At 40.7% G+C, this 20563-nt stretch overlaps 1 protein-coding gene across 1 annotated transcript in view; it reads left to right on the forward strand.

Annotated features, from left to right (window-relative positions):
• TMEM117 (transmembrane protein 117) overlaps positions 1-20563 on the forward strand; it is a 476640-nt gene that overhangs the window by 375946 nt on the left and 80131 nt on the right. Inside the window, exon 5 of the mRNA XM_058190221.1 lies at positions 14450-14547. Within this exon, the coding sequence (XP_058046204.1) occupies positions 14450-14547 (98 nt within the window). The remainder of the gene's footprint in view (positions 1-14449; positions 14548-20563) is intronic.

Here is a 20563-nt window from a genome sequence, read left to right on the forward strand (position 1 = left end):
TAACATCATCAGCAAAGAGAACACAGTCACTTGAGATGTGATCACAAAGATCATTTATGAATACTATAAAGAGAGTTGGTCCAAGAACGCTACCTTGAGGAAGACCACTCTTGACAGGAACAGGATTTGATATAGCACTACCAACCTTAACCACTTGTTGTCTGTTCGTCAGAAAAGCAGATATCCAATTGTGTAAGGGTCCTGAAGTGCCATAGGATTTTAATTTTAGGAGAAGCTTATCATGTACTACAGAGTCAAAAGCTTTACAGAAGTCTATGTATATTGCATCTATTGTTTTACCTAGATCAAAATTTTATTTTATTTTTATTTTTATTTTATTTAAATTTTTATACCGCCCTTCTCCCGAAGGACTCAGGGCGGTGTACAGCCAAAGATAAAAACAGCAAGTATACAAAGTTAAAATATCAATTTAAAATACCTATTCCATAATGGCCGAATTAAAACCGTCAAATTGACCTAACCTAAAATACCCCATATAAAATTACAAAGAATTAAAACTTTAAAATTTAGAATTTAAAAAATCAGTCCAATCCCGCTTGAATAAATAAATGAGTTTTTAATTCCCGGCGAAAGGCCCGAAGGTCAGATATTTGGCGCAAACTGGGGGGAAGGTCGTTCCAGAGTGTAGGTGCTCCAACAGAGAAGGCCCTCCCCCTGGGGGCCGCCAGCCGGCATTGCTTGGCGGACGGCACCCTGAGGAGACCCTCTCTGTGAGAGCGTACGGGCCGATGGGAGGCATAAGGTAACAGCAGGCGGTCCCGTAAGTACCGCTTTGTAGTCCATAGGTTTTTAAAGTGGAGAAGTTGTAAATTGCATGATAATTTTTTTCTGAAGCCAAATTGTTTATTTGAGAGTAAGTTGTGTAATTCTAAGTGCAAGGTAATGGATTGGTTGATGATGGATTCCATTACTTTGCAGGTGACGCAGCATAGGGAGATTGGTCTGTAATTTTCAACTAAGCTGGGGTCGCCTTTTTTGAAAATTGGAATGACTGTGGCTAGTGACCAGAGATTGGGAAGGGAACTGGTTGTGAAAGTTTTATTAAAGATTATACTTAGGGATTCTGCTAAATTATTAGAAAGTTTTTTTAAGAAGTAGGCACAAAGTCCATCGGGTCCAATGGATAGAGATGGTTTCAAGTTGCGAAGAGCTTTTCCAACATTATCTTCAGTAAAATCTATATTTGTTAAGTTGTCATACTCATTTCTTGTACGATTTGGGAATGTCGGATATGTGTCATCACTGTTGACAAAAACTGAGCCAAAGAATTTGTTAAAGAGGTTTGCTTTAGTTGTTTCGTTATTGTATTCTTTGCTGTTAGAATCTTTTAGTGGTGGGATGGATCTAGAGTCTTTAAGCTTATTGTTAACAAAATTATAGAAGGCACGACTGGAATTTGTGCGCAGAAGATCCTCTTCTTGCTTGGTGTGGTAATTTGTGCATTCAGTTTTTATTTGGTTGCATATAGTTCTGTAGCGATTTTTAAAATTTGCTACTTAGCCCTTTTTGTTTCTTTTCCAGAGGGATTTTTTTTTAGATTGAAGCTTTTTTATTGATATGGATAGTTTGCTTTTCCTGATCTTGGTGCTAGTTTGTGGTACGTATAGTTTGATGACTCTATTGATTTTAAGTAGGAAAACTCTATAGTGGTCTTCAGCAGTTATACAGGTTGAGAACAGATTTTGCCAGTCCAGAGATGAAAGATCATTGTTTATAAGGTCATAGTTGGCTTTTTTGAAGTTGTAGTTAGGAATGCTATTGATATGACGATTTAAGTCATGACGTATATTAAGACGAAAGTCAATCATGCAGTGATCACTGTTGGAAAAGGGTTCTTTTATTTGTAGTCCATAAATGGTATTGGTGTTGTTGCAGAAGATGAAGTCAAGGCAGTTGTTGAGTCTTGTACTGTTAGTTACAAGTTGTTCAAGACCTAGGTTTGTAACAGCGTTGTATATTGTAGTATGGATTGGATCAGTTGTACATTCATTTGTTGTCCAGTTAATGAGAGGTAAATTTAGGTCACCCAGGAAAATGAGGGGATATGGGCAAGAGGTAGCCCATGTTAGTAGTGAGGTTAAAATATTAGCATGAGTAATGTCGTAGTCAGGGGCTCTGTAGCATAGTATGAATCGAAGTATGGTGTTAGATGATAGGTCGCATACAATAGTTTCAGAAAGAGAAAGTTTTTGTGCAACTTGAATGTTTTTTAGATTCAGTGACTTTTTGTAAAAAATAGCCACTCCATCACCTCTTCGGTTTTCACGATCTGATCGGTGAACTTGATATTCTTTGTTTGAAATGATGGAGTCAGGAAGGGATGAGATTAGCCATGTTTCACAAATAAATATAATATCAAATGTACCACTGTTTAGCAGGAGGATAAGTTCAGGTAATTTGTTAACAATACTTCTTGCATTCATCAGTTTACATTTAAAATCTGTAGAGAGTGGTGTTAAAGAGGTAAGGGGCGTGCATACCTAGTTTTGAATATTAGTTGGTTGAGGGATATGTATAACTGGTGGTTGTATAGGAGGTTGGATGGGTGGATGGATGTTTTGGGTGGTGAGTGTTTGGATGTTGGGTATTTGACTGTTGATATGGTTGGTTGGTTGGATGAATGGTTGAAAGGCTGGTTGGATGGTTGTTTGGAAGGTTGGTTGGATGGATGTTCGGATGGCTGGCTGGATGGTTTGTTGGATAGCTGTTCGGATGGCTGGTTGAATGGTTTGTTGGATGGCTGATTGGATGGCAGTTTCGATGGATGGTTGGGTGATGGGTACTTGATTGAACATTGGGATGGCTGGTTGGAAGTTTTGGGTGATGGGCGGTTTGGTGGTGAGTTTTTGATTGTAGGATTTATTTTTTATGCAATTGGCAATATATAGGTTTGATTCACCATTGTCTTGTCTTCGTTTAAGTTCAGTGCGGAGTTCACGAGAACGTATCCGCTGCAAGAAAGATAGATCAGGGCATGATCTAAGTTTACTGTAGGCAGGGTTTGTTTTAGCAAGTGAGTTGATGGTATGTATGAACTTGTGTTTGCTGTTCTCGTTTATGCAGATGACTCTGCAGAATCTTGGTGCTATTGATCCGTCACTGTTTTTATATTCTGGTCCATCTCTGGAGACTGCAATTATTTCATTTGGGGAGATGGATGATGAATTATAATTTCCAATTATGTTGTGAATTTTGGTGATATCAGGTTCGTTTGTGTTTTCTAGTCCAAATAATATTGCATTATTTATTTTTTGTCCTCTCTCCATGGCATCTCTAATTAGTTGGTCAGTAGTTATTTGTTGTTTAGGTTGAGTTGAAGGATGAGTATTATGTAATGTTAGATGAGTTGGGAAGAGATTTAGATCAGTTGAGTATTCATCTTTTTGTGTTGTAAATTGTTTTACCAGATTTGTGAAACTTTGTTCAATAACTGTGAGGATTTTTTTTCTAAGCTTTGTTCAATAGCTAGTATTCTTTTTTCTAGATTTTGTTCAATAGCTAGAATTTTTTTTCTAAGTTTTGTTCAATAGCTGCTATTATTCTTGTTTCTAAGTTTTTATCAGCGTCAATGGATGATCTGTTGGATTTTTTGGCTGGCATAGTGATTTTTTTAAATTTATTATGTAATTGGTACTGAAGAAGTATATTTCTTATTTCTTTTATTTTATTTCTCACTCGTTTCAATATCTTTCTCTTAATCAGTCTTCCTCAACTGCTATCTCTCACTCTTTCACTTTCACCTGGCAATCCACTATGTTAACGGTGGAGATTTGGCGGAAAATTTAAAAAGATGAACCTGGGCAGTTAAAGTCCTTTAGGCTTGGGATGATGGAGGCAGGTAGGGTGCAGCTGGGGTGGTGCCAATCCTACCCAACAACTCACCCGGTCCTGAGCAACTGAGTCTCTCGGATGTGGCTCTGGTGGTGGTGTCTGCTATGGTGGTGACAGGCCTGTGGTCAGGCCTCTGAGAGTGGCAGTTACAAGATGGCAGTAGTAATGTTACCATACGCCTCCCACCGACCCGTATGCTCCCACAGAGAGGGACTTCTCAGGGTGCCGTCCGCCAAACAATGTCGGCTGGCGGCCCCCAGGGGAAGGGCCTTCTCTGTGGGGGCTCCCACACTCTGGAACGAGCTTCCCCCGGGTTTACGCCAAATACCTGACCTTCGGACATTTCGTCGCGAACTCAAGACTCATCTTTTTATCCGCGCGGGGCTGGCTTAAATCGGGATTTTAATGTTAAATTTATTAATTTTAAACGGGGTTTTAGTATGGTAAATTTTAATCACTGGGCTAATTTAAATAAGTTTTTTAAATCGTATTTTAAATCTGTATATTGTATTGTCGGTTTTTTATTATGCCTGTACACCGCCCTGAGTCCTTCGGGAGAAGGGCAGTATAAAAATCAAATCAAATAAATAAATAAATAAATAAATAAATGGCAGTTGATCGGTAGTTGCCGGTGGTTATAGAGGAGCGGTACGCTGGAATTATCACTCACGGAATATATCCTCAGGATCCTCAGGACTTCGTCAAAGTGGGGATACCTGTTAGTCCTGGTAGTGAGGGATATTTAAGCAATAATTGTCATTTGACCTTTGGACTCAGAGGAGCTTCTCTCTTTTTCTGTTGCTCTCGTGCTCACCCTGTTACCTGTTCTAACCCAGCCTTCGCAGAAGCAAGAAACAGACTCCTCACAAAGAAACAACCCTTTTTATTTACACCTTGTGAATTAACAGCATTCACCCACAAAGTCCAGGCAAAAGTCCTGCAATAGGGCTTATCAGCTTGTTATAATAATTGCAAGGCCATGAGCTCCCAGCTGAAAGGCTGCAAATTAAGTCAGTTCAAATAAAGAAACCTCAGTTCTGGCAAGGCAATCTTTGTCACACGGAACACAATGAGCAAAATTTCCAGGAATGTGAATGGTTGTCTGCTACCGCCACCACTCCCCTTTCCTTCTATTTATTCCCCAGCCAGGGAGGGGTCATTTAGCATCCACATCTGTTTTGCTTCCCGAATTGACTCCTTGTCCTCCATTGTTCACCTCTCCTATCTGCACTACGTATACGTGCATCTGGAACAGGCCCCAGCTGTTCTTCCTCCTCACTCATCTCTGACTCCAAACGCAGCTGCCTCTCTGGTGGCTGAGAAATGCTGGATGGTCCTGGCTCTATCTCTGTGTCTGATGCTCAGGATCAGAGCCTTCCCCAGGCTCCAGAACTGGTCCACGTTCTTCCTCAACCTCCTCATTATCTGAGTCTGTCACCAGCTCCACTGGCAGCTGGCAGGCCACAACACTATCCCTCACCGCAGGGCCCTTCCCCCAAGTACGATGATCCAGGTGTGGCCGTGATGAGAATTGGTCATGGAAGGCCTACACCAGAGTAGGAGCATGCATGGAAATCACATCCTCCCATGTGAAGTCCTCTGGCCCATAACCCTTCCACTCAATCAGGTCTGGAACTGTCCTTTCAGCCATCGAGAGTCTTGAATGCTGCTGATCTCGTACTCGGACAGCCTGTCTCTGTCATGTGGTTCTGGCAGGGGATGGTGTGGCCGGTGGAGAGGACAGGGTGGCCATTCTGGAACAAGGAGGAATCTATGAAAGACTGGATGGAGTGTGCATGGTAATGCCAGGTGATAGTGACTGGGTTGATGACTGCTTCAATGGGGAAAGGGCCAAGGTACCAGTGGTTTAACTTCTTGACCAGCCAGTCTGGCAGAAGGTGCCTGTGGACAACCATACCCAATCCCCCACAACCAATGCTGGCGTCCCTTGCCGAGACCAGTCCATGACTTTCTTGTAATCAGCTTTGGCTTTATCAAGGTACCATTGCACCAATTGATGGACAGCCTGTAACTTGGCCAGATAGCCGTTCGCTGCTGGAACCAGTGAGTTGACTTGCATGAGGGGAAAGAACTGAGGATGATACCCTACATTGGCCAAGAAAGGTGTCATCTGCATGTAGATCTGCTGTGAGTTGTTAAATGCAAACTCCGCAACTGCCCAATAATCTGCCCAATTATCCTGCTTCTGGTTCAAAAAGCAGTGCAGGTATTGCTCCAGGATCCCAATCACTTTCTCTCTCCTACCATCGGTTTCTGAATGATGCACTGATGATGGGCAGATTTTCATGTCCAAAGACATCATCAGCCCTTTCTAAAACTGGGCTGTAAATTGAGCCCCTTTGTCCAAAATTATTCTATCAGGTAGGCTGTGCAGCCAGAAGACATGTTGAATGAACATGCAGGTGGTGGCGTGGGCTGTTGGTAAGCCACAACAGGGAATAAAATGTGCCTTCTTCATCAGCATGTCTAGCACCATGGACACCATCGTAAATCCAGAAGACGGAGGCAAATTCATCAAGGAGTCCATGGAGATTACACCCCAGGGTCTCTCAGGTGTCGCAATGGTTGGAGAAGTCCTTGGGGCTCCTGTCACTAATTTGGCCTGCCGGCACCATACAAAAATGTGACATAGGCTTGGATGTCATGTCATAATCAGGGCCACCAGAAGGTATGGGAAACCAGGTTTCCCCCGCTGCAGGATTGGTGTGGCATTGCGAGAGAATAAATCTCCAGAATGGCCCCACTGGCACATATAGCCTGTCTCAATACCTCAAGAGTTCCTCAGTGAATGTCCATGGAGAGGTGGGCCTCACCTCTTCCTGCCATTGCTTCACCCAAGCATCGTGCCACTGTGCCCCCCATACTTGAGCTCCTAAGTCCACTGGCTCCCAAACATTGGAGAAGGACTCTATGAGCAGAACCATCCTGGGCAGGAGCTGGTCTTCGGTGTGGGAGTACTCCGGTTTCCATGAGAGCACATCCACCCTTTGGCTGCAATCTCTCGGGATGTAGGTGATGCAGAAATTGAACCTGGCAAAGACGAGGGACCACCAAATCTGGTGTTTGTTCAATTTCCAGGCAGTCTGCAGGTTTTGGTGGTCCATCCAGACTTCAAGTTGATGCCAGGCCCACTCCAAATGATGTCTCCATGCCTCAAATGCTACCTTAATGGCCAGTAATGTCAGGCCTGCTTCCATTCAAAACCTAAGAAAGAAACTCACCAACTCCATTGAAGTAGAGAAGAGGTACTTTTACTGAGTTTGAAATGATAGCAGTGAAAGAAAAGCAAGATCTGAGTCAAAAGGAGCGAAAATTATATAGTAAAAGTTTCCCCAAATCCCTCCCCGCAGGGACCCAGGCTGCATAGTGTAATGTGGGGCACATCTTCAGGTGTTTCATCCATCTGGAGTTCCAGGATGGTTGACCTTGACTGAAGGTAAACAATTCCATTCAGCAGCGCAGTAATTCATGAGAGCAAACCTCTGTTTTTATTCACATGGGCCATCTTCACACAAACCCCAATGCCATGTCCCCTTTCCTGTTACTATGGCAGCCAATAGCAAGCAAGCATCAAAGGGAAAACCCATGCTGGAGGTCTGGCTGACAGGCACTGTCAGGGAAGCAAAGCCCAGGATAAATGTCCGATAGTAGTTGGCAAACCCAAGGAGTTGCTGGACATCCTTAACTTGCTGAGGAGGTTGCCAACTGTGCAGGGACTCAATCTTGCTCGGCTCCATAGCAATGCCCTCAAAAGAAATGTGTTCCACGAAATCGATGGTCGATTGAAAAAATTGGCATTTCTCCAGTTTAGCATACAAGCAGTTTTCCTGGAGCCATTGCAAGCCCAGGCATAGGTGCTTTTGGTGGCTCTCCCATGCAGGAGAGTGGATCAGGATGTCGTTCAGGTAGATTATGACAAATTGATCCAACAGGTCCCTGAATATGTCATTCATAAAATGGTGGAAGATCATGATATACTTGAAGTATCCATACCTGGTGTGAAACATGGTATTCCATTCATCACTGAGCTGGATCTGAACTAGATTGTATGTTCCCCTCAAGTCCAGTTTTCTGAAAATGGTGGCCTCTTGGAGCTGTTCCAACAGTTCAGAAATGAGGGGCAGAGGGTACCGATCGCACACGGTGATGCTGTTCAATTTGCGATAGTTGCAACAGAGCCTCAAGCCTCCGGTCTTCTTCTTCACAAACACCGGTGTAGACACTGGCGACGACAAGGACCAGATAAAACCCCAAGCCAGGTTTTTGTCTCAAAATGCAAATAACTCAGGGTGAGACATGGAGTACAAACACCTCACTGGGAGCAGTGCATCCAGAAGCAAGTCTATGGGGCATTCGTATGGCCGGTGTGGGGGCAAGTGGTCTGTCTTTTGCTCACTGAAGATGTCTGCAAAGTCAGCCAGGTCAGAAGGCAGGGATACCCCAGGTGGACTCAGCAACTTGCCTGCACAGACTTGGCGAGTGTGGTCCATGCATTGCAAACTCAGGAAGGTGACTAAGTTCTGGGGCCAGTATATTTGTGGATCGTGCATCCAGAGCCAAGCTAAGACCAAGATCATGGGGAAATGCAGAACAGAGGTGATGTAAAACAGGATTGCTTCTTCATGAGAGCTGATGGCCAGGTGCAAGGGTTGTGTGGCAGCCTTAATTGGCCCAGACAGAAGCACCCGGTGATCAATGGTCTCCGCAAGCAGAGGTGGGTCCATCAGGCAGTGAGGAACATCACATTTGGCCATAAACACTGCATCTATAAAATTCGTGGTGGCCCTGGAGTTAACCAGGGCATGTACTGGAACCCTGTGTGGACTACCGGATAGGAACACTTGTGCTGCCAGGATCAAGTGCTAAGGGGCCCCAGGGGCAACGTCTAATGGGTGTGGTTCTGTGCTGGTGAGCGCCTGACCCAGTGTATCCACTCCTTTGGGTATCAGCCATCTAAACTTTATTCTTTTTTTAATTAAATTTTTAATAAAAAATTTAATCAGGAACTGATACTCTCTTCTCAAATCTCTAACTCTTCTTGGTATTTGTTTTAACACTACTATTTCTCTACCGTTGTATTTAAGGATTATTCTTACTCTCTGTAAAATCTCTGTTTTTATTGCTTTCTTGGTAAATCTAACATGCACCTCTCTGGGTAGATTATTTCTCATTGTGTATCTAGTATGTGCTCTAATTATTTCATCAATGTCATTCAAATTTTTTTCCTTGGTTTCCTTCATCGCTTCTGCCAACAAATTGCCATTATCTCTGCTAAATTTTCACCTTTTTCTTCTTCCATGTTCTGAAATCTCAAATAATAATCTGCTCAATCCATTTCTAAGGAGATAATTGCCTTCTCTGTATTTCTGTCTGCTGCTGTTAATCTATAATCCAGCTCTCCCACTCTTTTTTCTGTTAATTTGGCTTTTTCTTCTACTTTTTCCATTCTTTGCTCATTTTTCTCCATAATCGCCTTGAACATTTTTAAATTTCCCTTCTACTTTCTCCATTCTCTCATTTAATTTGCCTATTCTTTCCTTCAAGTCTTCATGAAGAGCTTTAATTCTAATTGTGTAGCATTGGTTTTTTCTTGTTGTGCCATAGAATTTAATATTCTCTGACCAGCAGGGCTAAAAGTTGCAGAGGATGATACTGAGGACAATGATGATGTTTTTATAGTCACTTTTATATTAGTTGTTATTCCCCAATTTAAAAATTAAAATATCCAGTCTGGTTTTCTGACTTTACTCTTCAAACAGCTCTTTCTAAGCCAGTTTTTAGTTTCTTAAATTCTTTTGGCTCCTCTGACCTTCCTCACCACTGTTCTTCCAGTGGTGAAGGAAAAAACCAATTCCACCTCTTCCTTTTAAGCCACCCTCTCTTCTCTATTCTTCTAAGGAAGTTCTTCTTAACAAAAGTTTCAAAAGTAATTTCAAAGGAATAAAATTCTCACCCAGACCGATCACACATTCTTCCGCCTCCATGCTCTTGCTGTGACTGCCCCAGCTTCATAGCGACTCGCAATGGCCACCTTCTCAGTTGTCGATTTAGGGTTGAAATTAAGATGGACATTGAATCAAACAATTCTAAATGAAAAAGAATTTTTACAGCATATGGAAAAGGAGTTGGTTTTCTTTTTTAAAGAGAATAGAAAAGAAGAAACTTCATTACAAAATGTATGGGACCCAGACAAAGCATATATCAGAGGATTGGCAATAACATATGTGGGAAAGAGAAATTAAAAAAAAGGCAAGTTCAAAAAAAACACAAAACTAGAGTAGGAGTATAAGAAGTGAGAAATGGAATTGCAAAAAGATCCACAAAAAGCCCCCCATAAGAAATCAAATGGACTTGAAAAAACATAAATTGAATCTAATAAAAAAGGAGGACTTAGCTCAAAAAATTAAGAGGTCTAGACATTTAAAAAAAAAAACACAAATAAACCAGGAAGATGTTTGGCATATAGATTGAAAAAAGAGAAGGAAAAAAGTTAATCTATCAATTAATAGATGATGAAGGGACTGTACGTTACTGAAATAATGAGAAAAAGAAAAGGATTGATGATTACTATGAAAAATTATACAAACAAGAGACAATGTCAGAGGAAGAAATAAAACAATACTTAGAAAAAGGTGATTTACCTATTATACCAGAAACATTTAAAAAGGCACTAGAAGAAAGGATAACAATGATGGAATTGAGTGAAGCAAATAAAAGACAAAAGAACGGTAAAACACCAGGCTCAAATGGATTAATAGCAGAGTTATATAAAAAGTTACAAGAAGTTATAAGTAATACAATGTTGGAAGTATTTAATGGATTATTGCTAGAGGCGAAAATGCCAGCTTCATGGATGGAAGCATATAATACTCTCATTCCAAAAGAAGACTCAGACCTGCAACAAATAAAAAATTACAGGCCGATTTCTTTATTAAATGCAGATTATAAGCTATTTACTTCAATAATGGCAGAAAGATTAGAGATTTTTAAATGAATTTATACATACTGATCAAAATAGTTTTTTACCAATATGAGAATAATTTTGAATACATTGAAATATTATGAAGCACATCCAGAGAAACAAATGGCATTGATATTTCTTGATGCACAGAAGGCATTTGATAATGTGAACTGGCAATTTATGTTGATGCAATTAAAAGTTATGGATTTTGGGGAAGAGATTTACTAATATGATTAAGATGATACATTACAAACAATCAGCAAAGGTGATAGTAAATGGAGATATGATGGAAAGGTACAAGACAGGGATATCCTTTATCCCCACCATTAGTTGTACTGACACTGGAAGTATTGGATAGAAATATAAGGCAGGATAAAGAGATAAAAGGTATGGAAATTAAAAAGGAGGAATATAAATTACAGGCATTTGCAGACAATTTGATGTAGAAGATCCACAAGAAACAGGGCCAAAACTATTAGAAAGAATAGAAGAATATGGTGAGGTAGCAAGATTGAAAATTAATAAAGAGAAAGCTAAGATATTAATGAAAAACATTACAGTGAAGCAGAAAAGGGAGTTAATGAAGAAGTTAGATATTCAGATTACAAAGAAAGTAAGATATTTAGGGATTCAACTAACAGCAAAATGTGTTACGATTAAGGAAGATAATTATAAGCTAATAAAACAAATTGACACAGATTTGGAGAGATGGAAAAATTTGCAATTATCACTAATAGGAAGAATAGCAATGATTAAGATGAACTTACTACCAAGGTTATTGTTTTTATTTCAAACAATTCTAATAAAATTGGAGAAAAAATATTTTGAAAATTTGAGCAAAATAATAGTATATGGCAGGAGAAGAAGGTGAGAATCAACTTAATCAACTTAAATCAACTTAAAACTGAGATGTGAGAACCAGAGGAAGGTTTGGTCTACCAAATTGGGAATTATACTACCAGGCAGCAGTGTTAACATCTCTATCTCTATCTCCTACCCTCAAAACGACGCTATAGAGCACTGCTGTCAGCCTGCCCCAGATCAGTGTTTGAGAAAATAAAAACCCAACTTCATCATGTTGAAGAATTTGGTAATTTATATCATACAAGTCTGGATGCGGTGGAAGCAAAGCTGGAACTGGAAGTAAATCAAAACCTCAGAGTCATATTCTCTCCTGAACCCTCCCCCTACTAGAGGTCATACAGTAATAGTCCAATGTCTTCTTTCTCCTCAGCCACGTGTAGTTTCACTTCCGATATTCTCCCTCTGTCAATCTTCTGAATGGAATGTGGAATCAGCAGCTGCCATTTCATTCATGCGCCAACACAATTCAAACCTCTGGTTTTGAAAATGGCATTTCCCCTCTCCCCCACATACAATGTCAGCCGACGTTGGGAACAGTGAAAACCTCCCCCCCTTCTCCATAAAGCATGTAAGACAATCAGTAGAGCAAACTTTTAACAAGGTAATAAAATAGTCAGATAATCTAGTAGGAGAAATACACTAAATTAAAGTGGAGGCTGACAACTGCACACCAAAACAACTAGACACAAGAACAGTTTTTTCCCGAAGGCCATCACACTGCTAAACAAATAATTCCCTCAACACTGTCAAACTATTTACTAAATCTGCACTACATTAATCTTCTCATCATTTCCATCATTTGTGTTGTAAATGTTGTACCTCAATGAAGGTATCTTTTCTTTTATGTACACTGAGAGCGTATGCACCAAGACAAATTCCTTGTGTGTCCAATCACACTTGGCCAATAAAAATTCTATTCTATTCTATTCTATTCTATTCTATTCTATTCTATTCTATTCTATTCTATTCTATTCTATTCTATTCTATTCTATCTCTATCTCTATCTCTATTTATTTTATTTATTTATTTATTTATTTATTATTTATTTATTTATTTTGTCACAACATTATATATAAGCATCACATAAGAAGATTATATAGTATATAAACATATATATGAGGTAATATAAGGAAGTATAAGTATAAGTATATATATATATAAGAAGAAAAAAAGAAAAGAAAGAAAGAAGCAAACAATAGGACAGGAATGGTAGGCAGTTTGTGCTCTTATGCACGCCCCTTATAATCCTTTTAGGAATGGGGTGAGGTCAATAGTAGAAAGTTTTTGGTTAAAGCTTTTAATCTCTATCTCTATATCTATCTATCTATCTATCTATCTATCTATCTATCTATCTATCTATCTATCTATCTATCTATCTATCTATCTATCTATCTATCTATCTAGCCAGCCAGCCAGCCAGCCAGCCAGCCAGCTAAGCTAGCTAGTTCCAGATCTTTTTCTGTAATGTTGTCTGTTGATGGATCTTTCATAGGGTCCACAGAATAGAAAACTAAAGAAAACCCTCTGTAAATGCATTGTCATGCCTGTGGAAATTTTTAAAAAATAATAAGGACTTTCAGTGTCTGGATGGGGAAGATCAGATTTTAAATGAATTCAAAGACAATGTATTTGATTCTGTGGTCTTAATAGATCCAACTTTGAAATGATTGTACTTCCCCTGTTAGAGACAGCTCACAACTTTGAGGTCCTCTTGAATTCACAACTACTGTTTGATCAGCTCATGGCAGCTGCCAGCTGGAGGGCTTTCATACAGTTATACCTCCAGCTCCTATTTTGGCCATTTCTCAGTTAGGAGGCCTGACTTTCAATCATTGTGACTTACTTGCCTCCTGCATGACTGCACTTTGAAAAATACAACTGGATAGTGATAGATACATACCGGTAGTTGAGTGTATTGGTTGCCAGTTGGCTTCTAGGTGCGATTCCAGGTTACCTTGAAAGGCCTTTTTTGTTCCGGATCATGTTATCTCTGTCAGTCTGATCAGTTTGAATAGGGACACTCCTAGATCCATTCTATAAGAAATGATTGCATGACCAAACCTTGGAAGCAAGCTTTTGGGTCGCTGCTCTCATCCTTGGGAATTCCCTCCCCATAGAGATCCAGTCTGCTCCTTTCCTGCTATATTTCAGGGGAACAGTTAAAGTTCAGTTATTCCATCTAGTTCAGGAGGAAGGCAGAAATCTGGTAGAGTCATATGTTTGCATATTTTACTGTTTATTGCTTTGATGTTGAACTATTTATTTATGTTATGATTGGGTTTATTTATTTATTTTGTTTATTGTATTATCTTAATTGTTAGCTGGCAAGAGTTTCTGTGGATGACAGCATATAATTAAATAAAGAGATATGCTTTATACAACTTGTAGTTTTCTCTCAAGTGGTGCTACATTCAAAAATTGAACCCTTAGTGTATAATGCATGTCTCAACTTTCTTTTAGTGGTTGCTTTTCATATTTGTGGAATTCTTCTCTATGCATGCTAATAGACAATTTTGCCTTCCTTGTTTAACCAATGATGGAAGTAGGGTAGGGGAGAGAGAGAGAGAGAGAGAGAGAGAGAGAGAGAGAGAGATGCAATGTCATGTATTCTAGACCAAGAATAAGTACATGGCTTTTTCTGTACACATATGTACGTAAGGATTTTTTTTCTATACCCCTCAAGCATAATGCAGATTTTTTTTTCTACTTAAACTGAACTACATAGTTTATCTCTCTGTCTCTTCACTTCAGGTGACCGATATGATGCTTCAGGACAAGCCTTACCCTGACTGGGGAAAATCTGCCAGGGCTTTTTGGAAAAAGGGGAACATTAGGATCATTTTATTCTGGTAGGAAAATAACACTTCTCATTAAAAATATTGATAATCTACATTTCTTGCAATCAACCATGAAGGAATTGTTTCCTTAAAAAAAATATAATTGTACCTTGTCCTTTAAAACAAAATACCAAACTGTACCATCTGCCTATAATAAAGGATATTAAAGATAATAAATTCACTGACTTTCGAATTAGTAGTTGACTAACACTACGGTTCTCTCAAATATTGCTGAAGCAGAAATTACAGAAACTAAGAAAGGCAGCTTTAATAACCCAGTTGTTATAACTAAGGAGCCAAGGTGATGTTGGAGAGGATCTTATTTGGTAACTGATTCCACAACTGACTGTACATTGCTTACCTCCAAACCTCCTCCAATGGCATCTTTCAGGGAATAGGTCCATTAAGCATGCTGTCTCTGCCAGCACATTATATGCAGGCAGATTCTACTTGGAACAGATGATATCACGGACAGTCATTTTCACAGGAGTTATTGCTATTATCTTGAATTACACCTGAAAACAAATAAACAATACAGCTTCTGTAATTATATAATAACATTGGAATACTTCTGTTAGTACAAACCAGAACAACTAGACACAAGAACAGTTTTTTCCCGAAGGAAAACAATGCTCTGCTAAACACTCTGCCACTCTGCTAAACAAATAATTCCCTCAACACTGTCTAACTATTTACTAAATCTGCACTACTATTAATCTTCTCATCGTTCCCATCACCAATCTCTTTCCACTTATGACTGTAACTTTGTTGCTGGTAACACTTATATTGATATATTGACCATCATTTGTGTTGTAAATGTTGTACCTTGATGAAGGTATCTTTTCTTTTACGTACACTGAGAGCATATGCACCAAGACAAATTCCTTGTGTGTCCAATCACACTTGGCCAATAAAAATTCTATTCTATTCTATTCTATTCTATTCTATTCTATTCTATTCTATTCTATTCTATTCTATTCCATTCCACTCCACTCCACTCCACTCCACTCCACTCCACTCCACTCTACTCTACTCTACTCTACTCTACTCTACTCTATTCTACCCAAGCATTTGGGGTAGGTTGTTCTTTAAGGATGTAGAGCCAATCATAGTAGTTCTTACTGACTATGAGAACTGGTTATAATTGTTGCACCAAGCAGAAGTGGTCAAAGGCTTTTGGGGCCACCTCTTCTATTTGCTGGTCCAGCAGGAGCTAGAAGTGGTTGACCAAAACAGGCTGAATTATGTTTGTACAAAAGAAAAGTCTATTGACTAATTCAACACACACAATTTGTAGGGAATCACTACTAGCATAGTCTGTATTTTCTTAAACATTCCCATCATAAAGTTTGAGGTGTAGTTGCAGATCCATATGCAGGGAAATTATCCCCATACCGTCTCCTTTCTACCAGAGGGGGAAATAGCTTTTTAAAAACATTGATAAGAGGAAGGTAAGCATAGAAGACCAATTATGGCTCTTTCATCTCTCTTGCAGTCTCCAATTAACTAACTTGAATCCCCAGATATCTGGAGTGCAAGCCCATGATTAGTCTTCTCTGCTTCAGAACAACAAATATCTTTGAAAGATAGATAGAATAATGTTCAGTTGGAATTGTTGCATAATACTAATTTTTATTTTAACTGTGTTTAAAATCTGATATGATGTTCTTCTTACAAGCTCAGAGATGTTTCTGCAGTGGAGAATTTCTTTACAGCTTCTAAAAAGAGGAAATCAGTATCATCTTATAGCCTGCCAGAGCTACAATGCAAAATCATTTAAGTTGCTATCTTAGATTTGAGCTCAGCCATAAAATGCCAAAGGGAACAGAAGCACCTATTGCATTCTATTCAAAGACACTGTCATCAGCGGAAAGAAATTATGGACAGTTAGATAAGAAAGCGTTGGCCGTGGTAGCGAGGGTCAAGCATTTCCATGAATATTTGTATGGAAGGGACTTTGATTTGGTCACCGATCATAAACCATTACTTGGAATTATTGCGGGGGACCGTCCAACACCAAACACATTATTTCCACGGATGACAAGGTGGACAATTTTCCTAGTGGCTTATAACTACAGATTAATACACCGACCGGGCAAGGACATTGGACATGCAGACTCCCTCAACCGCTGCCCCCTCCTGGACTTAGTAGAAGACCCTGCAACAGTCACACCCATCTTACTCATCGATGACTTTGCAGCCAGCCCAGTTACAGTAATGGAAATAGGCAAAAGACAAAGTCCTCTCAAGGGTTTTGAACTGGGTGTGGAGGGGGTGGCCAGAGGAACCTTTGGGGGGGGGGAGGAATTCAAAATGTTTGTAAACAAAAAATGGGAATTGTTGGCACAGAAGGGGTGCCTATTGTGGGGAGACAGGGTAGTAATTCCACAAAAGCTAAGGGAACAGATGTTAGAGGCGCTGCATGTGGGTCACCCCGGGATAGTGCGAATGAAAGCTCTGGCTAGGAGTTATGTGTGGTGACCCAACATGGATGGGGACATTACTGAGTGGGTGGCAACGTGCACCCCCTGTAAGGAGTCTAGGCCAGCACCAACCACCTCATAAGAGAGTGGGACAAACCAAGGGGACCATGGTCGAGATTGCACATAGATTTAGCGGGACCAGTCCAAGGCCAAACATTCTTGATCATTGTAGATGCATACTCAAAATGGTTAGAGGTCAATTTGATGCCAAACATAATGGCTGAGGCAGTAATCAAGATGTTGAGAAAGGTATTTTCCACCTATGGGTTACCCGATGTCCTGGTCTCAGACAATGGGGCACAATTTACCACCAGACAGTTTGAGGTTTTTTTAGCAGAACAAGGCATACAGCATGCATTGGTCATGCCATACAATCCAGCTAGTAATGGGCAGGCCAAACAAATGGTTAGACTGACCAAAGAAACATTAGCAAGAATGGGCCCTGGTGACTGGCAAGCCAAAATAGACAAATTTCTATTAATGCAACATATAACCCCTAGTGTGACCATGAATAGGAGTCCAGCTGAGTTACTCATGGGAAGAAAGCTAAGATCCCTGTTAGACATACTGCACCCCAATTATAGCACAGACACACCATCAATTCTACCAGTAAAGTCAGGAACTTCCAGGTAGGGGATCTAGTATATGCTCACAATTATGCAGGGACCCCTGTCTGGTTAAAGGCAAAAATAATTAATATTAAGGGTCCCAAGTCATACCAGGTAGAACTAGAGGATGGAAAAGTTTGGAGAAGGCACATAGACCAACTCCAGGGACGAATAGGGAACTCGAGCCTAAGACAGTTCAAAAATAACCAGCTCCAAACCGAACATGAAACAACCATAGGAATAGACACTGCCCTGCCTTGAGCAGGATACAAAACAAACATAGATTGCAGCCTATACTACCCAGACACAGGGGACCTACTCTCAAGCCTGAGGGAAACAGTACACCCACCTGTGGGGCCAAGCATCCAGCAACGAGACTCTGGGGAGTAAGCCAGACTGGGTCTGCCACACCTACAGAAAGTTTCCAGGTGGTTCCATGCCAGGGAGCGGCAACAGGTCTGACTACCCAGGCTGCTGCCGCTAACTCAAATGAACCAACAGGTCAGGTAGGAACCATCAACGCCCCGCCTACTTATGTGACTACGTGTTGAAGACCTTGATGATTGGGTAAGACTATTCCAGACGGGAAGGTGATATCTATATAAATAGCAAGTGAAGCCAGGATGTAGGCTTCACTCAGGTCTGAGTTTAGCCGACATTTGCATGCCTACAGCTGATTGGTGGATTCAAATGAGGCCCGTGCTGATTGGTGGATTCAAATGGTGGGAAAAGTAAAGCATTGTCAGTGGCTGAATGGTGGAACAGATCCCTTTAAAAGGGAGTGCTGCCAGCTAAGTCTTTGCAGAAGTTACTGACTTGAAATAAAGAGCTGAACTTACTTCCTGTCATCCTGCCTCTTCATTGATTCCCACAACCTGACATCTGGCTCACCCACTATGTCAAGAATAACATGTATTATTTGGAGGCAGTAGTTCATACAAATAAACTGTTTAATTACAGAAGAATGGATTTTTTTTTCTACAGCAGAAAAAATATCCTGCATATCCTATTCAGTTAAATATTTAATAAATTACTTTCTCTTATATTTCATTGTCCCTAAACTAAAAATCTGCTGTAAGTGATGTAAGATTGGAGATTAAGAACCCATAAAGTGTATTGACTGAAATACTGTAAGCTACATTCTATGAATGCAACATATAACCCCTAGTGTGACCATGAATAGGAGTCCAGCTGAGTTACTCATGGGAAGAAAGCTAAGATCCCTGTTAGACATACTGCACCCCAATTATAGCACAGACACACCATCAATTCTACCAGTAAAGTCAGGAACTTCCAGGTAGGGGATCTAGTATATGCTCACAATTATGCAGGGACCCCTGTCTGGTTAAAGGCAAAAATAATTAATATTAAGGGTCCCAAGTCATACCAGGTAGAACTAGAGGATGGAAAAGTTTGGAGAAGGCACATAGACCAACTCCAGGGACGAATAGGGAACTCGAGCCTAAGACAGTTCAAAAATAACCAGCTCCAAACCGAACATGAAACAACCATAGGAATAGACACTGCCCTGCCTTGAGCAGGATACAAAACAAACATAGATTGCAGCCTATACTACCCAGACACAGGGGACCTACTCTCAAGCCTGAGGCAGTAATCAAGATGTTGAGAAAGGTATTTTCCACCTATGGGTTACCCGATGTCCTGGTCTCAGACAATGGGGCACAATTTACCACCAGACAGTTTGAGGTTTTTTTAGCAGAACAAGGCATACAGCATGCATTGGTCATGCCATACAATCCAGCTAGTAATGGGCAGGCCAAACAAATGGTTAGACTGACCAAAGAAACATTAGCAAGAATGGGCCCTGGTGACTGGCAAGCCAAAATAGACAAATTTCTATTAATGCAACATATAACCCCTAGTGTGACCATGAATAGGAGTCCAGCTGAGTTACTCATGGGAAGAAAGCTAAGATCCCTGTTAGACATACTGCACCCCAATTATAGCACAGACACACCATCAATTCTACCAGTAAAGTCAGGAACTTCCAGGTAGGGGATCTAGTATATGCTCACAATTATGCAGGGACCCCTGTCTGGTTAAAGGCAAAAATAATTAATATTAAGGGTCCCAAGTCATACCAGGTAGAACTAGAGGATGGAAAAGTTTGGAGAAGGCACATAGACCAACTCCAGGGACGAATAGGGAACTCGAGCCTAAGACAGTTCAAAAATAACCAGCTCCAAACCGAACATGAAACAACCATAGGAATAGACACTGCCCTGCCTTGAGCAGGATACAAAACAAACATAGATTGCAGCCTATACTACCCAGACACAGGGGACCTACTCTCAAGCCTGAGGGAAACAGTACACCCACCTGTGGGGCCAAGCATCCAGCAACGAGACTCTGGGGAGTAAGCCAGACTGGGTCTGCCACACCTACAGAAAGTTTCCAGGTGGTTCCATGCCAGGGAGCGGCAACAGGTCTGACTACCCAGGCTGCTGCCGCTAACTCAAATGAACCAACAGGTCAGGTAGGAACCATCAACGCCCCGCCTACTTATGTGACTACGTGTTGAAGACCTTGATGATTGGGTAAGACTATTCCAGAGGGGAAGGGTGATATCTATATAAATAGCAAGTGAAGCCAGGGATGTAGGCTTCACTCAGGTCTGGGTTTAGCCGGACATTTGCATGCCTACAGCTGATTGGTGGATTCAAATGAGGCCCGGCGCTGATTGGTGGATTCAAACGATGGGAAAAGTAAAGCATTGTCAGTGGCTGAATGGTGGAACAGATCCCTTTAAAAGGGAGTGCTGCCAGCTAAGTCTTTGCAGAAGTTACTGACTTGAAATAAAGAGCTGAACTTACTTCCTGTCATCCTGCCTCTTCATTGATTCCCACAACCTGACATCTGGCTCACCCACTATGTCAAGAATAACATGTATTATTTGGAGGCAGTAGTTCATACAAA

The sequence above is a fragment of the Ahaetulla prasina genome, chromosome 7 (genome assembly GCF_028640845.1).
Source record: "Ahaetulla prasina isolate Xishuangbanna chromosome 7, ASM2864084v1, whole genome shotgun sequence".
Classification (NCBI taxonomy): domain Eukaryota; kingdom Metazoa; phylum Chordata; class Lepidosauria; order Squamata; family Colubridae; genus Ahaetulla; species Ahaetulla prasina.